The 21,505-nt window shown below is 42.1% G+C and overlaps 1 protein-coding gene across 1 annotated transcript in view; it reads left to right on the plus strand.

The window, feature by feature from the left end:
- Positions 1 to 21,505, plus strand: part of LOC126298871 (F-box/LRR-repeat protein 5-like) — a 103,819-nt gene that overhangs the window by 27,100 nt on the left and 55,214 nt on the right. The window contains exon 2 of the mRNA XM_049990386.1: positions 20,079 to 20,146. Within this exon, the coding sequence (XP_049846343.1) occupies positions 20,079 to 20,146 (68 nt within the window). The remainder of the gene's footprint in view (positions 1 to 20,078; positions 20,147 to 21,505) is intronic.

Genomic DNA, 21,505 nt, shown 5'->3' on the forward strand with positions numbered 1-21,505 from the left:
GGAGAAGCGTAAGTCTTCCTCGGCTTATCTTACTAGGAAGGGGTCCCTTGGGTCTCTAGGTTTCTGCTAGTAGGAAAAAATGACACCCGTCAGTGGTTGAAGATCCCAAAAGCAGCTGGTCGTAGGGCTTCAATGTCACCCTCAGTCCCGGAAGTGTCAGGTGGAGTTTGCGTTTATGTCCTAAACTCGGTCTGTAGTGAACCTGTGCACCTTTGATCCCCTCTTGAAGCTGTGGCTGTCAGAATAAGGACAACATGGGAAATAACTGTCTGCAATGAATATCTTCCTCTCTGCAATGAATATCTTCCTCCAGATGGTGCAGTACCCCAGAATGTATTAACTGCACTTATTGATCAACTCTCTAAACCTTTCCTACTTTTGGGAGATTTTAACTCCCATAACCCATTGTGGTGTGGCACTGTGCTTACTGGCAGAGGCAGAGATGTCGAAACTTTAGTGTCTCAGTTGCACTTCTGCCTCTTAAATGCTGGGGCCAGCACACATTTCAGTGTGGCTCATGATAGTTACTCGGACATTGATTTATCAATTTGCAGCCCAGGACTTCTCCCATCTATCCACTAGAGAGCACATGACTGCCTGTGTGGTAGTGACCACTTCCCCATCTTCCTGTCACTGCCCCGGCATCAGGCCCAGAGACGTCTACCCAGATGGGCTTTAAACAAGGCAGACTGAAAAGTTTTCACCTCTGCTGTCACTGTTGATTCTCCCCCACATGGTAACACCAATGTGATGGTTGAGCAGGTGACCACAATTCTTTCTGTAGCAGAAAACGCGATCCCTCACTCTTTAGGGTGCCCAAGGCATAAGGCAGTCCCTTGGTGGTCACCGGAAGTCGCTGAAGCATTAAGGAACATTGGCGAGCTCTCCTTCCCTGGAGCTCCTCATAGCCTTTAATCAGCTCCGTGCCCACATTCGCCAACTTATCAAATGACGGAAGCAGGAGTGTTGGGAGAGATACGTCTCGACCATTGGGTGCCATACATCACCTTCCCAAGTCTGGGCAAAGATTAAATATCTTTACAGGTACCAGACCCCAACAGGTGTTCCTGGTGTTAACATAAACGGCATGTTATCTACCAGCGCAAACAAGATTGCCGACCACTTTGCCTGAGCCTCTGCGTTGGAGAATTACCCCCCAGCTTTTGGCACTCTCAAATAACGGCCGGAAGGGAACGTCATGTCATTCACTACATGCCACAGTGAATCCTATAACGCCCCATTTACAGAGTGGGAGCTCCTCAATGCCCCTGCACATTGCCCCAACACAGCTCCTGCGCATGATCGAATCCACAGCCAGATGATTAAACATCTCTCATCTGACTACAAGTGACATCTCCTTGTCATCTTCAACTGGATCTGATACAATGGCGTCTTTCCATCAAAATGGCAGGAGAGCACCATCATTCCAGTGCTGAAACCTGGTAAAACCTCACTTGATGTGGGTGGCTATCTGCCCATGACCCTCACCAATGTTCTTTGTAAGTTGCTGGAATGTATAGCATGTTGGCGGTTGGGTTGGGTTCTGTAGTCACATGGCCTACTGGCTCCATGTCAGAGCGGCTTCTGCCAGGGTTGCTCTACCACTGATAATCTTATGTCCCACGAGTCTGCCATCCAAACAGCCTTTCCAAGATGGCAACACCTGGTTGCTGTCTTTTTTTTTTATTTATGAAAAGCATGTGACATGACCTGGCGACATCATATCCTTACCACATTTTATGAGGGAGGTCTCCGGGGCCCACTCCAGATTTTGTCCAGATTGACTGTGGGAGTGTGGTTTATGATTTGTCAGTACCACTGCAGGGTTCGACTAGCAACGGGAGCTTTTAGGACAAGTCTGGTGACCAGTGTACTGGATGAGGCTAGGGTCCCTCCATTGCAGATCAAACGTGCACAACTGCTTGCCAGTTACTTTGCACACACATGTGGCTCTCCTGAGCATCCGAATTACCGTCTCCTTTTCCCACCAGTGGCAGTCCATTTTCCGCATCGGTGGCCCAGGTCGCGGCTAACGATTGCGATTCACGTGCGGTCCCTTCTCTACTAACTGGAGTCTTTCCCTTTATTACCTCTACTTGAAGTCTGATCGCGTACGCGTCCATGATGTACGCCTTGGCCGCAGCTTCACATGGCCTTAAGGACTCCATTAACCCTGCGGCTCTCCACTGTCACTTCCTCTCGATTCTTGATGTGTTCCAGGGTTCTGAAGTGGTGTAAACCAACAGCTCGATGGCTGATGGTCACATAGGCTTTGTGTATCTTCATGGAGGACATATTGAGCAGCATTCTTTGTCAGATGGCTGCAGTGTTTTCACTGCAGAGCTGGCTGCCATATCTCGTACTCTTGAGCACATCCGCTCATGCCCTGGTGCATCATTTCTGCTGTGTACTGACTCATTGAGCAGCCTACAAGCTATCGACTAGTGCTACCCTCGCCATCCTCTGGTAGTGTCCATCCAGGAGTCCATCTACGTCCTGGAACTGTCCCGTCATTCAGTGGTGTTTGTGTGGACCCCTGGACACGTCGAAATCCCAGGCAATGAACTTGCCGACGCGCTGGCCTTACAGGTGGTGCGGAAACAGCTTCTGTAGATGGGCATCTCCGAAGCTGACCTGCGTTCTGTCATACACTGCAGGGTTTTCCGGGTTTGAGAGAGAGAGAATGGCATAACAGCATGCTCAGCAAGATGTGTATCATTAAGGAGACTATGAATGTGTGGAAGTCTTCCATGCGGTCCTCTCTCAGGGAATCAGTTGTCCTCCGCTGGCTTTGCATTGGCCATAAATGGCTAATAAATGGTCACCTACTCTGTCTCGAGGACCCACCTCAGTGACGCTGTAACTCCCAAATGACAGTCGTCCACCTCTTGCTGGACTGCCCGCTTTTAGCCACTCTTCAGTGGACTTTTTAACTTTCCCAGCTCCCTACCTTCAGTGTTGGGCTACAATACCCCAGCAGCAGCTTTAGTTTTCAGTTTTGTCCATGAGACTGGGTTTTATACTTCTGTGTATGTTTTAGCACATGGTATTTGTCCCTCTGTCTCCTCCACCTTGCTTTTAGGATGGAAGTTTTAATGTGTTGCAGTGAGACTGACTTCTCTTTTTTATTCTCGTGTTTGGCGAGCCACTGGAATCTGCTTTCTTGTTTTACTCTCATCTGTTTCTAGAGTCTCTGTAGTTTTCTTGTCCTATTTTGTTCCTTTCTTTTCGTTTGTGTTATTAGTCTCGTCTGTTTTATTGTCACACTTGTGGCATTGTTTTATTATGAACAAGGGACCTATGACCTCGTAGTTTGCTCCCTTCCCCTCTCTTTCAAACCAACCAAACCTACCTTCAGGAATCGGCCCCAAGGGACCAAGCCATTTGGTATACGTGCTGTAGGCTGTCTCAAGGATCTGGCTCTCTCTGGCATGAAAATACACACCTAGGAATGGAACACACTGCCACCTTGATGTCTTCAGAGGCCCAAAGTGATTTTGAGCTTGACACAGTACAAGAAGAATTGTACTCCAGATTTTGTTTTTACATCTGTGTTTTTGTCTATTTTAAGTATGTACCATAGTTTTATCGTTATTTATACAGATGGATCCCAGCATGAGAATGCTATCGGTTGTTCTGCTGTTTTCCCTAATAAGGTTTTTTAAGTGCATCTTCCAGAACAATTTACAAATTATGATGCGGAGTTATACGGCATTCTGATGGCTCTGGCTTATCAGACTGTGCATCGGGCATAGGCCTTTCACACATGGCTTCCTCCTCCGGCAGGAGGATCAACCACTCTGTGAAGTCTGTGGCGCGCCGCTTTCAGTTCAGCATATTTTGGCGACGTGTGTCCTGGGAACTGATATTAGGGCAGTCCTTAGTCTTGCTGGAGATCTGCCCACCATCCTCGCAGATACTGATACCAGTGTTATGAGAGTAGTGAAATTTTGTGAACTGTCAGGCCTCATCTGTAAATTAGTGGGGAAGGGTGTCAGACTTTAATACATTATAAACTTCTCTGCATGTGGTGACAGTCTTAGTCCCCACCCATGAGATTTGCATGTTGACTTTTCATCAGGGCGCTGATGAACATGCTATTGACTGCCCCGTCAATAATAATAATAATAATAATAATAATAATAATAATAATAATAATAATAATAGGCCTCCGGTGGAGGCCCGGGAAAAGAATAGGCCTCCGGTATGTTCTGCCAGTCGCAAAGGGCGACGAAAAGAACAAACCACTAATAGGGCTAACCCCCCTTTTAGTGTGATTAGTTGGTTCAGGACAGAACTAAAGAAGCCTTGGACAAGCGCCGTCATGATCGGGGACGACGTTTGAACCCTATGCCCGCCCACAATGGTAACGACACTGCTAGCCAACTGGAAAATGATTTAAATCCAAATAGAGGTGTTTTGCAGGATATGCTTCCTGCAACCACCCTAGAAGGAAAACAAAGACAGAGGATGAGATGGTCAGATGAAGTTAATCGACACCTCATGTTCTGTTATTACCAAGCAACAAACCTAGGAACCAACACAACTGGATACAGAAGACCAGTATACACAACATTTATTATCAGATACCCAGAATTAAAATTTTTTACAGAACGACGATAGCTGATGAGATCCGTGTAATAATCAAAAATAACAGGATACCCCAGTCATAATTAGAAAACATCAAACAACAAGCACAACAAATACTGGAACAAAATAATGTGCAATCGGAAGAAGAAGAAAGTACAGTAATGGACTCAAACATCCCAGAGCAAACAAATGAAGAACAACACACATCAATTAAACAATCAGAGGAAAACGAAATCTTAAGACTGCCACCAGAAGAAGTACAAATAGAACACGAAGTGACACACATGTTAGATATAGAAGAAAAATTTCAGCTGACATATGTAGAATACAAAGACACAAACACAGACATTAGACCATTCTTGCATAGACCGCCAAATAACCCACAAGTCGAAACAACAATAAAAACTATCAACACAATCATACACAACAAAATAAATGAAAACACAACTATGGAAGAGTTACAACTACTGGTTTATATAGGAGCACTCACTACACTAAATATACACACTAGGCAGAGACCAGAACCAATCAACACACAGAAGAAACCCACAAAACCAGGGTGGCAACACAGGCTACAGATCAGAATAGAAAAACTGAGAAAAGACATCGGACAGCTAACACAATTTATAAGAAATGAAATGTCTGGAGGGGGGGGGGGGGGGGGGGACGAAAAAGGTTAGCTAAAATCTCACAACAAGAAGTGATAGAGAAATTAGATGAAAAGAAGCAGAAATTACAAGCATTGGCCAAACGACTTAGAAGATACAAAAAAAGTGAAAATAGAAGGAAACAAAACCAAGCATTCAACACAAACCAAAAGAAATTTTACCAGACAATTGATAACACACACATTAAAATAGACAATCCACCAAACATAACAGACATGGAACACTTCTGGAGCAACATATGGTCAAACCCGGTACAACGTAACGGTGGATACAAGCAGAAACAGATACATACAAGATGATACCACAAATGCCTGAAGTGATAATTTTGCAACATGAAGTCACCAAAGCAATTAATTCTACTCACAATTGGAAAGCCCTTGGAAAAGATAAAATAGCAAATTTCTGGCTAAAGAAGTTCACCTCAACACATTCACATCTAACTAAATTATTTAACAGTTACATTGCAGACCCATACACATTCCCTGATACACTTACACATGGAATAACTTATATGAAACCTAAAGATCAAGCAGACACAGCAAACCCAGCCTGCCAACAATGTACAAAATATTAACTTCAGTCATTATACAGAAATTAATGACACATACAACACAGAACAAAATTATAAATGAAGAACAAAAAAGGCTGTTGCAAAGGAACACGAGGATGTAAAGAGCAGCTGATAATAGATGCAGAGGTAACATTTCAAGCTAAAACTAAACAAAGGTCGCTACACTACGCATACATTGATTACCGAAAAGCTTTTGATAGTGTATCCCACTCATGGTTACTACAAATATTGGAAATATACAAAGTAGATCCTAAATTGATACAGTTCCTAAACATAGTAATGGAAAAATTAGAAAACCACACTTAATATCCAAACAAATTCAAATAATATCACATCACACCCAATACAGATTAAGCGTGGAATATACCAAGGGGACTCCTTAAGTCCTTCCTGGTTCTGCCTTGCTCTGAACCCACTATCCAACATGCTATATAATACAAATTATGGATACAATATTACTGGAACATACCCACACAAAATCACACATTTGCTATACATGGATGATCTAAAACTACTGGCAGCAACAAATCAACAACTCAACCAATTACTAAAGATAACAGAAGTATTCAGCAATGATATAAATATGGCGTTTGGAACAGACAAATGTAAGAAAAATAGCATACTCAAGGGAAAACACACTAAACAAGAAGATTACATATTGGATAACCAAAGCGACTGCATAGAAGCGATGGAAAAAACAGATGCCTATAAATATCTAGGATACAGACATAAAATAGGAATACATAATATAAATATTAAAGAAGAACTAAAAGAAAAATATAGACAAAGACTAACAAAAATACCGAAAATAGAATTGACAGCAAGAAACTAGACAATAGCTATAAATACTTATGCTATACCAATATTGACCTACTCATTTGGAGTAGTGAAATGGAGTAACACACACCTAGAAGCACTCAATACACATACACGATCACAATGCCACAAATATAGAATACATCACATACATTCAGCAACAGAAAGATTCACATTAAGCAGAAAGGAAGGAGGAAGGGGATTTATCGTCATAAAAAACCTACATTATGGACAGGTAGACAATTTAAGAAAATTCTTTCTAGAACGAGCAGAAACTAGCAAAATATACAAAGCAGTCACTCATATAAATACATCGGCTACACCACTGCAATTTCATAACCACTTCTACAACCCTTTAGATCACATAACATCAACAGATACGAAGAAAGTAAATTGTAAAAAGAAAACACTACATGGCAAGCACCCGTATCATCTAACACAGCCACACATCGATCAAGATGCATCCAACACATGGCTAACAAAAGGCAATATATACAGTGAGACGGAAGGATTCATGATTGCAATACAGGATCAAACAATAAGCACCAGATATTACAGCAAGCATATTGTTAAAGATCCCAATACAACAACAGGTAAATGCAGACTTTGCAAACAACAAATAGAAACAGTAGATCACATCACAAGTGGATGTAAAATACTAGCAAATACAGAATACCCAAAGAGACATGACAATGTAGCAAAAATAATACATCAACAGCTTGCCTTACAACATAAACTTATATAACAACACGTTCCCACACACAAGTATTCACCACAAAATGTACTGGAGAATGATGAATACAAATTATACTGGAACAGAACCATTATAACAGATAAAACAACACCACATAACAAACCTGACATCATACTCACCAATAAAAAGAAGAAATTAACACAACTAATCGAAATATCCGTACCCAATACAACAAATATACAAAAGAAAACAGGAGAAAAAATTGAAAAATACATGCAGCTGGCTGAGGAAGTCAAGGATATGTGGCATCAGGATAAAGTTGACATTATACCAATTATACTATCAACTACAGGAGTCATACCACACAATATCCACCAGTACATCAATGCAATACAGCTACACCCAAACTTATATATACAACTACAGAAATCCGTAATTATTGATACATGTTCATTTACCCGAAAGTTCCTAAATGCTATATAACATATACCGTACAGTTAAAAGGAAGTCGCGCTTGATCAAGGTCCGCGTCTCTTTCCATTTTTAACCAGACATAACGTCTGAGATTAGAACGAAAGAATAATAATAATAATAATAATAATAATAATAATAATAATAATAATAATAATAATAATAATCTTGCACCAGCGAGATGTTCTTAATAGTCAGTGACTCCCTGAGTAGTCTTCAAACTATCGCCCAATGCTACCCTTGACGCTCCACTGGTCATTACTAAATAGTGTATCTCCTTTGTGATCTCCGTCAAGCTGGATGGTCGGTTACCTTCACCTGGACTCCGGGTCACATTGGGATCTCAGGGAAGAAACATGCTGACGGATTGGCCAAGCTGGCTACTAGGATCCCAACTTTGGAGATGGGGGTACTGGAACTGGTGCGTCATTCGACTCTATTCCATCAGGTCTTGGAAACTTGGAACACTGATTGGTTCAAACTAACTGTGAGCAGTAAAGGGGACTGTAACTATGTGACTGTGTTTCTTTCATGCTTCCTGCAGTAGATCTACTATTCTGTTGTCTACACATTGGCCACATTTGGCTAACCTATGACCATATTGTAATATGTGACGATCTACCCCACTGTCATTGTGATGCCCGTCTGATGGTGACCCACATCCTACTGGACTTTTCCCTAATTTTGGCCACCTCACAGTGAAACCTTAATCTTGCTGAAGTGCTGCCTTTTTGTGCTAGTGGAAGACACCAAAGCTGCTGATCTGGTTTCACATTTTACTCCTCTCTGTGAGGCAGGGCACTCTGGCCTTATTTGTTGCCTCAGGGATTAGCAGGGTGCCCTGGCACCTGCTCTGAGCCAGGGGGCATATGGCGGCCCTTGCTCTCTAGTCTGTCCTGGCTCCTGCCCTTCCCATCCTTTTAATTCTTCTTATCCTTTTAGATTTGTTGTTGGTTTCGTGGGGTCTTGACCATGTGTCACTAATAGAGTACCTACAGGATGGAGCATTCGTGGAATTCTATACAACAATTCAAACAAATAACATTAGTGGTTTTATTTCTATAAAGCAATTGCCTATACTTAACTTTGAGATTTACGAGTAGTAGTAGTAGCAAACGAGGGACGACAAGCAATATGATTTAGAGTCCTTGATATGTGAACTGTTCAGGCAAGTTCACACACGACACTGATAACTAACGTCCACAATCCGGTGCCAGTCTCAGCAGCCGGGGCAAGCAGGAGCGACGCTTATATTCACTTCTTCCAGGTGTCGCTCTTGGCGCAGCGTTATCCAATTCCGCACAACATTGGCCAATGTTTCCTACCGCCTTCTCTGCTCTTGCAATCTGCATCTTCATTCCGGCGCTTGTGGTTACACCAGAACAGGTTCACTGTCGTCATTGTTTTCTTTCCTGATATTTTTTTAACTTGTCTGTGTTGCTAGTTTTCTCATAGTAATGGAAGAAACACTGCAGAGGCTGTCTCTCCCATAATATACGTCCTGGAGCCTGCAGCTGCTTTGAGCTCACCTCCCTTCATGCTCTTACCCCTCTCTCATTTCTACTTGTGTCAGTCTCTTGGTTTTACTGATTTTCGGTTGCAATCGGGTTCCTGAGGATTTGTCTTCAGTGTCTGCCCTCTTTGAGGACTCTTCTTGGCTTGACGTGTATGGGTTGGAGGGACTGATGAGCTCTTAGTTTGGTCCCTTTAACCCCATCAGTCCAATATGACACCATCCTCCATGTTCTCAGTTTGCCCAGTCATGAAGAAAAAAATGAAAATACAGGAATATAAATTTGTTGACCACCTGTTGTATACTGAGACACGTAAAAGATACGAATGCATACATCCTCTTGATATAACATCCAGTTATGTGAAAGCCACAGCCGTTGCTCCCATTACCTCAATTTCTTTTTGAAACCAGTTCCCCCACTGCCCACCTGTCATGTGATTACCACGGCACTGTCTTCAGGAACTTCCCTCAGCCTGCTGGAGGAGCAGCTTCCTCCTCCAGTGTCTACCAGTGACAGGGCTTTCTCATGATCCCTCTCACCAGATCAGAGACCTGATGTTTGCCATTGGGTGAAGGAACCACAGCCTCTGGGTGCCAAGACTGCCTGCTCTCCATCCATCCCCACACTAATTATGGATAGGCCCTTGCAAGAAACCCCCACCGAAGGCGGCAGAGTGAGAAGGAGAAGAAGAAGAAGAAGAAGAAGAAGAGAAATGGGGACAAGGCTACTACAGTGACCCCAGAGGGGCCAGATCTCGTCATGCCATCGGGTTCTGAACCAATGCTAGTTGATGTGGGTTCACCCCCATTGATGATGGGTAATAATCCTGGGGTGTCACCATGTGTGCCTGGCCCTTCCATGCCTCGCCTGGATGCCCATAATATGATCATTCAGTGGAACTATAGTAGATATTACCATCACCTGTTGGAATACCACCATCTTATTTCATTCTCTTCAGCAATTTGCATTGGTTTACAAGAAACACACACTACTTGCGAATATTACCCAACGCCCAGTGCCCTATGATTATCATACTTCACCTTATTTCCTCCTCTTCTGCAGTTTGCATTGCTATACAAGAAACACACACTAGTAGTGAACATTCTACAATGCTCTGCACTTATCGTGCTTTGTCAGAACTGTGCTGGCCCTCCCAGTACATCTAGAGGGGTCTATACATTGGTTAGCTCAGGTATGGTTGGTGGGTGGAATCCCCTTCATTCCATGTTGGAAGCAACAGTGGTGAGAGTGCAGGTGACCTCAGAAATCATCACTTGTAATGATTATGTACCTCCAAGCTTGCCACTTACTTCCTTGAGTTGACCACCCTAATTCAACAACCTTCCTCCCCCCCCCCCACCCCCCTCCCCTCCCTCCTCGAGGATTTCAGTGTGCACCATCCCATGAGGGTGGAGTGCCACTTCATCTGGTAAGGGCCTTCTACTTGATCAACTTCTTACCAACCACGATCTGTGTCTCTTTGATGATGATATTCCTACCCACTTCAGTGTTGTCGATGGCACCTTTTCAGTTGTTGATCTAATGTTCACTGCGTTGGTCACCACATGATGATCTTTTTGACAGTGACCACTTTCCACCAATTATGTCGCTTCCTTGCCAGCGCCAAATGGAATTGCCTATTGGGTGCTTCAATGAGCCAACTGGCAATTGTATCCTTCTGGTTTACTGCTGTCAGCTTCGCCTCCTCTGTCAGATTTCATCGACGAGGTTGTGTAAGGTGTCTCCTGTATGATCACCCACACTGCTGGAACTGCCGTTCCCATTTCTGCAGTGTCCTTTCACTGCCGGCTGGTACTATGGTGGACCAAGAACATTGCAGTAGCTTTACAGGCTTACCTAGGAGCCCTGCAACAATTCAAGAGATATCCTTTGCAGACCAACTTTATCATTTTTAAGCAACTTTGTGCTAAGGCTCACTATCTGATTGAACACAGTGAGAAGGAATGGTGGAACTACTACATCTCCTCCCTGGAAATGAATGCCTCTTCATCCCAGGTGTGTGCGAAGCTCCATAGTCTTTTGGGCCACCATGATCATGACAACCATTCTGGGACTTGTCCTTCAAAGGATGGTTATTGAAATGATGCATCTGTTCTTGCTGAACACCTTCCGACCCTCTTTTTGACAGCATCAGCATCCTCTTCTTATCCAGCTACCTTTCTGATGCCGAAGCGACAAGTTAGGTGTCCCCTCATGTTTCACCCCCTGCCAAGCTGAATCATATAATAAACATTTCACTGAGTGGGAATTGCTTCAGGCTCTTGCTTCATCTCGCAATACAGCCTCAAGCCTTGATTCAATTCATAATCAGATGATCCGATACCTGAATGTTACTCAAAGACATCTATTCAATGTCGTCAAATATTTTTGGCTCAAAGATGTCCTCCCATCACAAAAGGGATATATTATCATTGTCTCGATACTTAAGCCAGGCAAAAACCCAACATCTCTCGACGATTAGTCTGACTGACACATTCTGTAAGCTGCTTGAAAAGATGGTTGCCCACAGGTATAGTGGATTTGCAAGTCTTAAGGCCTTTTGTCTCCATATCGCTGTGGTTTCTTGGAGGGACGATCCACAACCAACCATCTGGCCTGGTTGTAAACACTATCCAACAGGCTTTTTCTAAGTACCAACATTTCATTGCTGTCTTTTTTGACCTACATAAGGCATACACCACCACTTACTGTAATCACATTTTACTTACCCTCTGTGACTGTGACTTTCATGGTTCCCTACTGATATTTGTCAGTTTGTATTCCACTGCGTGTTCCAGGTTTGAGTTAATACTTCACTTAACCCTCCACATTTCCAAGAGAACAGTGTCCCACAAGGCTCTGACCTAAGCGTCAAACACTCCATCATCATCATCATTATCATCAATGTGCTGTTGACCTGTGTTGGGATGCTGGTCATCCCTGCACTGTGTGTCTAAGACTTACATTTGTCATAGCACCCACTCAGTAGCTTCGGCTGAATTGCAGTTGCAAGGTGCCTCTGTGTGGACATGAATCATGCATTTCTGTCACTGTACCATGGTACATTCTGAAACAAAATTTTGCTTCCTTGGGTACCCAGCACTTGGAAGTTGTTCGGCAACTCCCGTTTTTGGGCATCCTTTTTGGTAAAAAAAACTATCATGGCTACTCCATATCCAACTAAAGACTAGTTGTATGTGGAATCTTAATGCTCTTTGCTTCCGTGCCCACATGTCTTGGGTGCAGATCATGCTATTCTTCTCTGTATTTATGGGGTCTTGGTCTTATCCTGACTGGACTATGGTTCTCAGGTTTAGGGCTTGACAGCACTGTTGGCTTTAAAATGTAGACCCAGCCAATCATTGTGGAGTTCATCTGACTACTGGCACCTTCTGGATTGGTCCCATAGATGATCTCCAAGCTGAAGCAGAGCGCTTCTCTCTTCCATTCTAGACCGAGCGAGGTGGAGCAGTGGTTAGCACACTGGACTCGCATTCGGGAGGACGACGGTTCAATCCCGTCTCCGGCCATCCTGATTTAGGTTTTCCGTGATTTCCCTAAATCGTTTCAGGCAAATGCCGGGATGGTTCCTTTGAAAGGGCTCGGCCGATTTCCTTACCAATCCTTCCCTACCCCGAGCTTGCGCTCAGTCTCTAATGACCTCGTTGTCGACGGGACGTTAAACACTAACCACCACCACCACTACCATCTCTTCCATTCTGATGGTACCAACTCTTGATCTCCCATGCAGTTGTGATTCGCCACTTCCCTGATCAATGAACATATCCTCGGAAGGAGTGAAGGCTGCCTCTTAAAAAGGCGTTAAGAGCATTTTTATCAGTTTCTTTTAATAGATATACTTTGCATTTCTTTTTAATGGTTGTAGGTGTTACGGTATTCAGCCTAGCAGCAACTGCCATGTGGTTGTTAATCCCTGTATTCGTCACAACACTCATTATTTGTCCAGGATTATTTGTTGCTAAAAGGTCAAGTATGCTTTCGCAACCAGTTACGCTTTGAGTGGGCTCATGAACTAATTGTTCAAAATAATTTTCTGAGAAAGCATTCGGTACAATTTCGGATGCTGTTTTATGCCTGCCGCCAGCTTCAAACGTATAATTTTTCCAGCATATCGAGGGTAGATTGATGTCTCCACCGACTGTAATTGTATGAGCAGGGTACTTATTTGAAATGAGACTCAAATTGTCTTCTGAGTCGGGGGTTGGTAAAACGATCCAATTAATAGGTTAGTCAGATTGTCAGTTATAACCTCTACACATACTATTTCACATGAACCATCTACTTCAATTTTGCTACAAAGCAAACTACCCCTGACAGCAATAAATATTCCACCACCAACTGTATTTAATCTATCCTTTCTGAACCCTGTTAGATCGCTTGAAAAAATTTCAGCTGAACTTATCTCCGGCTTTAGCCAGCTCTCTGTACCTACAACTATTTGAGCTTCAGTGATTTCTATTAGGCTTGGAGCTCTGGTTCTTTACCAACACAGCACTTTCTTCCAAAATTGTGGTTGTACTTCAGAATATATTTCTTCTCATGATACTCACACACTGATGTTACAGAGGAACTTACTCAAAATTTAAACAAGGTTTGTCTAACTTCATCAAAGTAACTGACATTTTTCAAGTTTTTTTTAAAACTGAACGATAAACTGTTTTGTGGCACACTTCACTTGCTATCTGTCCAACAGAGCGCTGTTCATCCATGTTATTGCATTCCAGTTAATCTCGCAAAATTAATTACAAATTACACACAGAACAAAGCACATAACACATTCTACACTCTCGATGAAGTATGTACATCCACTATAACAGAGGTTTCAGAACAGACTGGCTACAGCAATGCCACACCCAGCAATAATTTACTTCTTTATTGACAGTAAACTTAAATATAAATGGGCATTTTTATTACCATAGAACAAAAGCGAAAGCTCCTATTGTTTAATATTTCATTATTAAAAATAAGTAAACCAAATGAATATTGGATGATAGTGTTAACTAAATATATGTCACAATTAAATTTTATTACAAAGAAACAATAAACAAGTTAAACAGGCAACAGCCATAAGATCAGTTGTAGAGTAATGTAAATTATTTCCTCATTTTCAAAAATTCATATCTTTGTTCTGTCGGATATCAGTGTTGACATTTTTACAGCACGTCGCTATCATATAGATGTACAAACTGTGCAAAAATCATATTTTTATTTGTGGTTGCACCTGAGATAACTGACCCAAAGCCCTACAAAAAATGAAAATTTTCAAATTTCAAAAATTCTTAAAAGAATTAAGGAAACATTTGTAAGTGTTCTTGCTCTATATGAGGCTAGTAGTGTATGATATCTAACAGTAGGGAAAAATAGACTCTCATAAATTACTCCTTGTTTGTTATTTTTGGGCCTAAAAAGTGGATTTTTGAAAATTTGGTTACCAAACTTTGGAGATCATTTTGGCCGGTTATTTTTGAATTTAGGGTATTTTGCATAATAGACAATGTTTTAGAGGACGCTTTTCTAAAAACAATCATGTCAATTGCAATGTTGTAACCCAGTGCAGAGATATTCAAATTTTCACTAATGTCTACAGACTGAAAAATCGTCACATGCCTACAAATAAAAATGGCCGCCATCCAGTAAAGATGCAAGATAGATTGTTGTAAAAAAAACTGTTTTGAATTTCTCAAATACATGGCAATCACGTATAAAAATATTAAAATATTTAAAAATGGTCAGGCAACCATCACTGGACCACTTCATATGGATTGACTGATAAGGGCATTTCAGCATTTTACCATCTCTAATGTTTATCTCCTTCCTGATGATGGAATGCGTCAGACTGTATTGTCTGCATTTGTTTCTCAGCTCCCCCACCTTTCTTAATCGTGGGTGACTTCAGTGCCTGAACTATGATCACTGGCAACAGTAAAAACATCAAAAACTTACTGCAGATCTCGACCTCTGTCTCTTGAATACTGGTGCTCTCACACACTTCCAGTGTGGCACATAGAACTTACTCAGCCATTCATCTGTCTATTTGCAGCCCTGCTCTTCTTCCATCTTTCCACTAGAAGGTCTACAATGGCCTGTGTGTTAGCGACCACTTCTTGATCTTCCTGTCCCTCCCTCTCTGTCACTGCGCTGGATGTCCACACAGATAGGCTCTCCACAGTGCTGACTAGAATGCTTTCGCCTCCACTGTTCTTAGCTCCGTGCTACATGGAGGCATTGACATGGCTGTCCAGAGTGCAACAGCAGCCATTATATTGCCAGCTGATTTCACAATCAATCATTCTTCATTGGAAGATAGTATATTGGTGGACCTCAGAAATCGCTGAGGCCAATAGAGATTGCATGGGGGCTCTCAAACATGATAAGCAGCGTCCTTTGATGGGGCACCTCATTGCCCTTAAATGGCTCTGTGCCTACTTCCCCCTTAATAAAACGATGGAAGAAGAATGCTGGGTATGGAATATTTCAACCATTGGACCATGTACACCTCCTACACAGGTTTGGGCAAAGATCAGATGCTTCTACAGATACCAGTCCTCTGCAGGTCATCTGGTATTTCCTTGAATGGTGGTTTTGTCACTGTCGCCAAACATTTTGCTCTTCATCATGCTCGAGTCTCTGCATCTGAGAACTATCAACGTGCCTTTCATGTCCTTAAACAGTGGGTGTAATGATTGCACATCCCTTCACCTAGAGCCCTATAATGCTTCATTCAGTGAGTGACAGTTTCTCAGTGCCCTGGCCCTTGGCTCTGATACAGCCACAGAACCAGACCATGTCCACAACCAATTGCTCAAACACCATTAATGGACTGTCAGTATCAACTGCTTACCATCTTCAACTGTATCTGGAGCAAGGATGAATTCCCATCTCAGTGTCGAGAAAGCATCATCATTCAGGTACTGAAACTGTTTAAGTATCCCCTAGAGGTAAACAGCTATTGCCGAATCAGCCTCACCAGTGTTCCCTGTAAGTTACTTGAACACATGGTGAGCCTTCAGCTGTGTTGGCTCCTTGAGTCTTGGGGGCCATCTGACTCCATCCCAGGGTGGTTTTTACCATGGCTGTTCCTCTACTGGAAATTTGGTTTGCCTGGAGTCTGCCATCATGACAGCTTTTGACAAATATGAACACCTTATTGCTGTCGTCTTTGTCCTACAAAAGGATTATGAAATCACATGGTGACACCACATCCTGACTACCTTACATGAATGGGATCTCTGGAGCCCACGCCCAATTTTTGTACAAAACTACTTATCGTACCGTACATTCTGGGTTCAAGTTGGTGCTTTTCACAGTACACCCTTATCGAAGAGAATGGGCTCCCATCTTCCTTGTATGCTGACAATTTTTGCTTTTACTATTGCTCTTTCTAGTGTGGCTGTTGCTGAACGCCGACTGCAGGGCACCATTCAAAAGGCATGAATGTGGGCTGTCACCCACAGCTGTAGGTTTTCAGCCACCAAGACTCGTGCCATGCACGTCTGTTGGCATTGTACTGCTCATCCACAACCAGTACTTTATCTTTACAACCACTTACTCAATGTGATGGAAACTTATCACTTCTGGGTTCCGGTCTTTGATGTCTGGCTAATTTGGCTTATCCATCTTCGCCATTTTAAGGAAAGGTGCTGACTACACCTTAATACACTTTGCTGCCTCAGTAACAGCAGCTGGGATGCAGACTACACTACCCTTCTTCAGCTTTACAAAGCCCTGTTCCTGTCCCACCTTGATTACGGGAGTCTGGAATATAGTTTATCGTTTTCCCCAGCATTGCAGGTACTGGACCTGATACATCACTGTGGGGTCCAACTTGCAAGAGGAGCCTTTCGAACTAGCCCTGTGAACATACTATTCGCCGAGCCAACAGCTACTCAATTATGCTGTACACATTCAGAGCTCCCCTTAGCATCTGAACCACCATGTTCTTTTTCCTGGCAGGGAGCTCTACCTTCCACAACAGAGACATAGAACTGAGGTCACATTTTGAGCCTGGCTACAGTGTATGCTCCGAACTCCAACTTCCGCCACTGTTGCCCATTGTCAGGGAGCAATCCTGTGCATCCCCATGGCGAGTATCCTGACCTTGGATCAGTCTTGATTTATCCTTTAGACTGAAAGAATCAGTTGATCCCACAGTTTTTTGCTACCTGTTCCTGGCTTTCCTCGATGCTTTTCTGTGTTCAGAAGTGGTGTGTACTGAGGGCTCAGTGGTTGATAGATAATCAAGTTTTGCATACACACATGCAAGGTGCAGTGAACTGCACTCCCTGCTGAATGGATGCAGTGTCTTCACTGTTGAATTGGTGGCCATCAGACAAACCCTTAGCCATGCTCAGTCTTGCAGCAGCAAGATGCTTTTAACCTGCAGTAACTTCCTGAGCAGTCTTCAGGCTATAGATCAGTCCTACCCTCATCACTATCTGGGACCTTCTTTCTGACCTCCATCAAGCTGGATGGTCAGTTGTATTTGTTTGGATATGTTGGTATCACAAGGAATGAACATGCTGACCACTTGGAGCAAAGTTGACCATAAATTCAACTAAATAACTAGGAATTACAATTACGAACAACTTAAATTGGAAGGAAAATACAAAAAATTTTGTGGGGAAGGCTAACCAAAGACTGTGTTTTATTGGCAGGACACTTAGAAAATGTAACAGATCTACTAAGGAGACTGCCTACACTACGCATGTCCATCTTCTTTTAGAATACTGGTGCCTGGTGTGGGATCCTTACCAGATAGGATTGACGGAGTTCATCAAAAAAGTTCAAAGGAGGGCAGCACGTTTTGTACTGTCATGAAATATGGAAGAGAGTGTCACTGAAATGATACAGGATTTGGGCTGCACATCATTAAAGAAAGGCATTTTTCGTTGTGACGAAATCTTCTCACAAAATTCCAATTACCAACTTTCTCCTCCACATGTGAAAATATTTTGTTGACACTGACCTACATAGGGAGCAATAATCACCACGATAAAATAAGGGAAATCAGAGCTTGTATGGGAGTATATTGGTGTTCGTTCTTTCTGCTCGCTATACAAGGTTGGAATAAAAGAGAATTGTGAAGGTGGTTCGATGAACCCTCTGCCAGGCACTTAAATGTGATTTGCAGAGTATCAATGTAGATGTACCAGGATGCAAATTCTGGGAATGGGGGATCCCAGAACTGGACCTTCGGTAGACTCTACGCCATCAATTGTTGGAGGCCTGGAACTCTGAATGGCCCATCCTGGACTTCACAAACAAGCTGAGGGCAATAAAGGAGACCCTCACTGTGTGCAGTCTTGCCTTTGCACTTCATGCAGGGAATCCACTCTCCTTTGTTAGCTGTGCTTTAGCCACAGTTGCTGACCCATGGCCACTCTCTCTCTGGCTGGAAGACCCACCTTACTGCCATTGTGGTGCCTGCCTGACGGTGGCCCACATCCTACTAGACTGTTCAAGTTTGGCTTCTCTTCAGCGATATCTTAAAACTTTCTGACAAACTACGTCTGGTGGTAGCAGATGACTCCAAAGCAATTGACGTGGTTTTACGATTTACTCTCGAAGGTAGTTTCTACTTGTCTCTGGGAGGTGGGGGACATTTGGCCTCATTAACTACCTGAGGCATTGGAGGGGCATCCATCACTTGCTCTGGCCCAGGGGAACACATAACATCCCTTGCTCACCAGTCTGGCGTGGCTTCTACCCTTCCCAGCCTTTTATTCTCCTTACATTTTTATATTTTCCATTTTCGATGTTTTGTCTTTCCCTAAATTTTATCATCTTATCTGGGCTGCTCATTTTATTGGTGTAATGAAGGGCAAGGTAGTGCTGGTCGGATGCAGATAGTACATCTCCTACAACATACTGTGCCTCTAGGATGTCCAACTGCATTCTGAACAGAGCAGCTCACTCACCTCACTCCCTCTTCACTCCTCTCCTACTGCTCCTTGTTTTTTTTATCTCTGTCTTATTGTGCCTTGTTTACAATTGGGCTTCCCAGGATTTGCTTTTTATATTCTACCTCTGAGGCTAATTCCTAGTTTGATACATGTAGGAAGAAGAGACTGATGACTTTGCAGTTTGGTCCCTTTAACTCAGACCAACCTACCTACCTACCTACCTACCTACCTACCTACCTTTTCTGCCCCCTCCAGATTGCTGCTTCTGTTCTACATGGCAGTTGTATTATGGTCCAAGCTTCCGGAGATGGCGGTCACGTGTGTGTGAGGTGTGAATGAACCTACGTGTTTTTTCACAAAGGCTTTGGGTGAAAGCTAATGCGTTTCTTTTTGTTGTGGTTGTCTGCAAGTCAACTTGTCATCTTTACAGTGAGTAGCAACCTATATGTCCTTACATTGTTAATTTTATACTCACTAATAAAATAATTTTGAAAAATGACCATGATTTGGAATTTCATTTTTAGGTGTTTTTCTATGGTCCAGTTTTGACTGATTTTGGGTATGTTAAAAAGTAATATTTATTGAGTTGAATACCATTTCAGTCGCTTGTGGAGCAATATTAACCAAGTCGAATAATAAATTTACTAGACTACAAGAATAACCAAATTCGTCTGAAGTATTTGTGTGGGCACCCAAATTTCGTATCCTATAATCATTTAGAAATATCAGAGCCCCAACTGAGTGGGTATAGTAGCTGAAAAAAAAATTATAAATTTTTACATACTTCATGCTAATATAAATAGCGTTTAATATCCAACTTCTCTCTTACAGGCTGACTGCTGAGAAGCGTTACAACATTGCAAAAATAGAAAATGAAACAGATGAAGATAGTATTGTTGGTAAGTACTTATGGTTATTTGAGCTCATTTTGTCATTAACATGTGGGTTTTGTGCAAGACATTATATACTTTTTTGGTCAGAGTAGCAAAGCATCTCTCCAAACAATTTACAGTTTAACATATCTAACTTTTTTTCAAATTTTATTTTAAATTGAAAAATGCCCTGAACTTGAATGTGGTTAAACAGAACTGATCGTCTGACTGGGAATGTGTCATCCAAAACATTTTAACAGTGATTAGTTTCTGTTCTACCGTACCACATTGAAGAAAGATAGTACACCTACAACCAATTTTATTATTTTATTTGTGTGTCCATCCATGGACTAATGTATGGATGTTGTTCAGATGTATGTATAAATTTATGGGAAACCATTTCAAGGATATATGAGACATATAAATATGTGCATAAAAGTAGAAACAAAATAATACAAGGTCATAGAACTCCTAGTAACGCAGCTTATATCTACAAATATTTTTACAGTATTATAAACGCATGGTTTGTTTTCTATAGGGCTTTACTTTTGTCGTCCATAAGCAGCAAATCCTTATATACACTGCAATAAATCAGTGAAAATTTTACATCATGCAACAGCTGTCAGTTAGATATGCAAACATAATAAAAAGTTTAGGGGCATAAGACAGTATTTTCAGTTTTGCCTTAATACAAACATTATCAGAAAATGTTTATTGGCGTACATAATCAATAACCAACTGAAAACATTGTTAGAGTAGAATTTTTTTTTTTAAAAATCTGCTTTGAATTTGTTTTTGTGTTCTAGTTTTCTGCTGTAAAGTTTAGTGCCAAAATGGCTCACATGCATTTGTGTGTTCATTCTTTTTGTTCATTGAGTTTGGTGTACTCCACTATTTTGGGTATTGTAGCTGTGGAAGTTTGTCTGAAAACTTCCTGAGTGTACCCTAACATGAAACACATTTGTATAAATATGATGATGGTATTGTTAGCATCTTAAGCTTTTTGAGTAAGTGTTTGCAGTGGGTCTGTGAATGACAGCATAGTATTATTCACCTAGCCTTCTTTGGGGGGGGGGGGGGGGGGAATAAATATAAAAAAAAAATTATTATCGGACAACAGGTGGTGGAACCGCAATGTATTACTCCATATGTTGCAAGAGACTGAAAATAGCCGAAATATGCTCTCCTGGCACTCTCCAAGGTACAAATGTTTACACGAATTCTAAGAGCAAAACCAGCTGAATTGAGTTTCCATGCGTGTTTTATTACATAGTCGTTAAATTTTAAGTTTTCATTGACATTAATCCCGCAACATTGTGGATTTCACTCTGTGGCTTTGCCACTCAACACCAGTTAAAGATTTACATCTTTACTCATTGTCCCAAA

The sequence above is a fragment of the Schistocerca gregaria genome, chromosome X (assembly GCF_023897955.1).
Source record: "Schistocerca gregaria isolate iqSchGreg1 chromosome X, iqSchGreg1.2, whole genome shotgun sequence".
In the NCBI taxonomy this organism is placed as follows: Eukaryota; Metazoa; Arthropoda; class Insecta; order Orthoptera; family Acrididae; genus Schistocerca; species Schistocerca gregaria.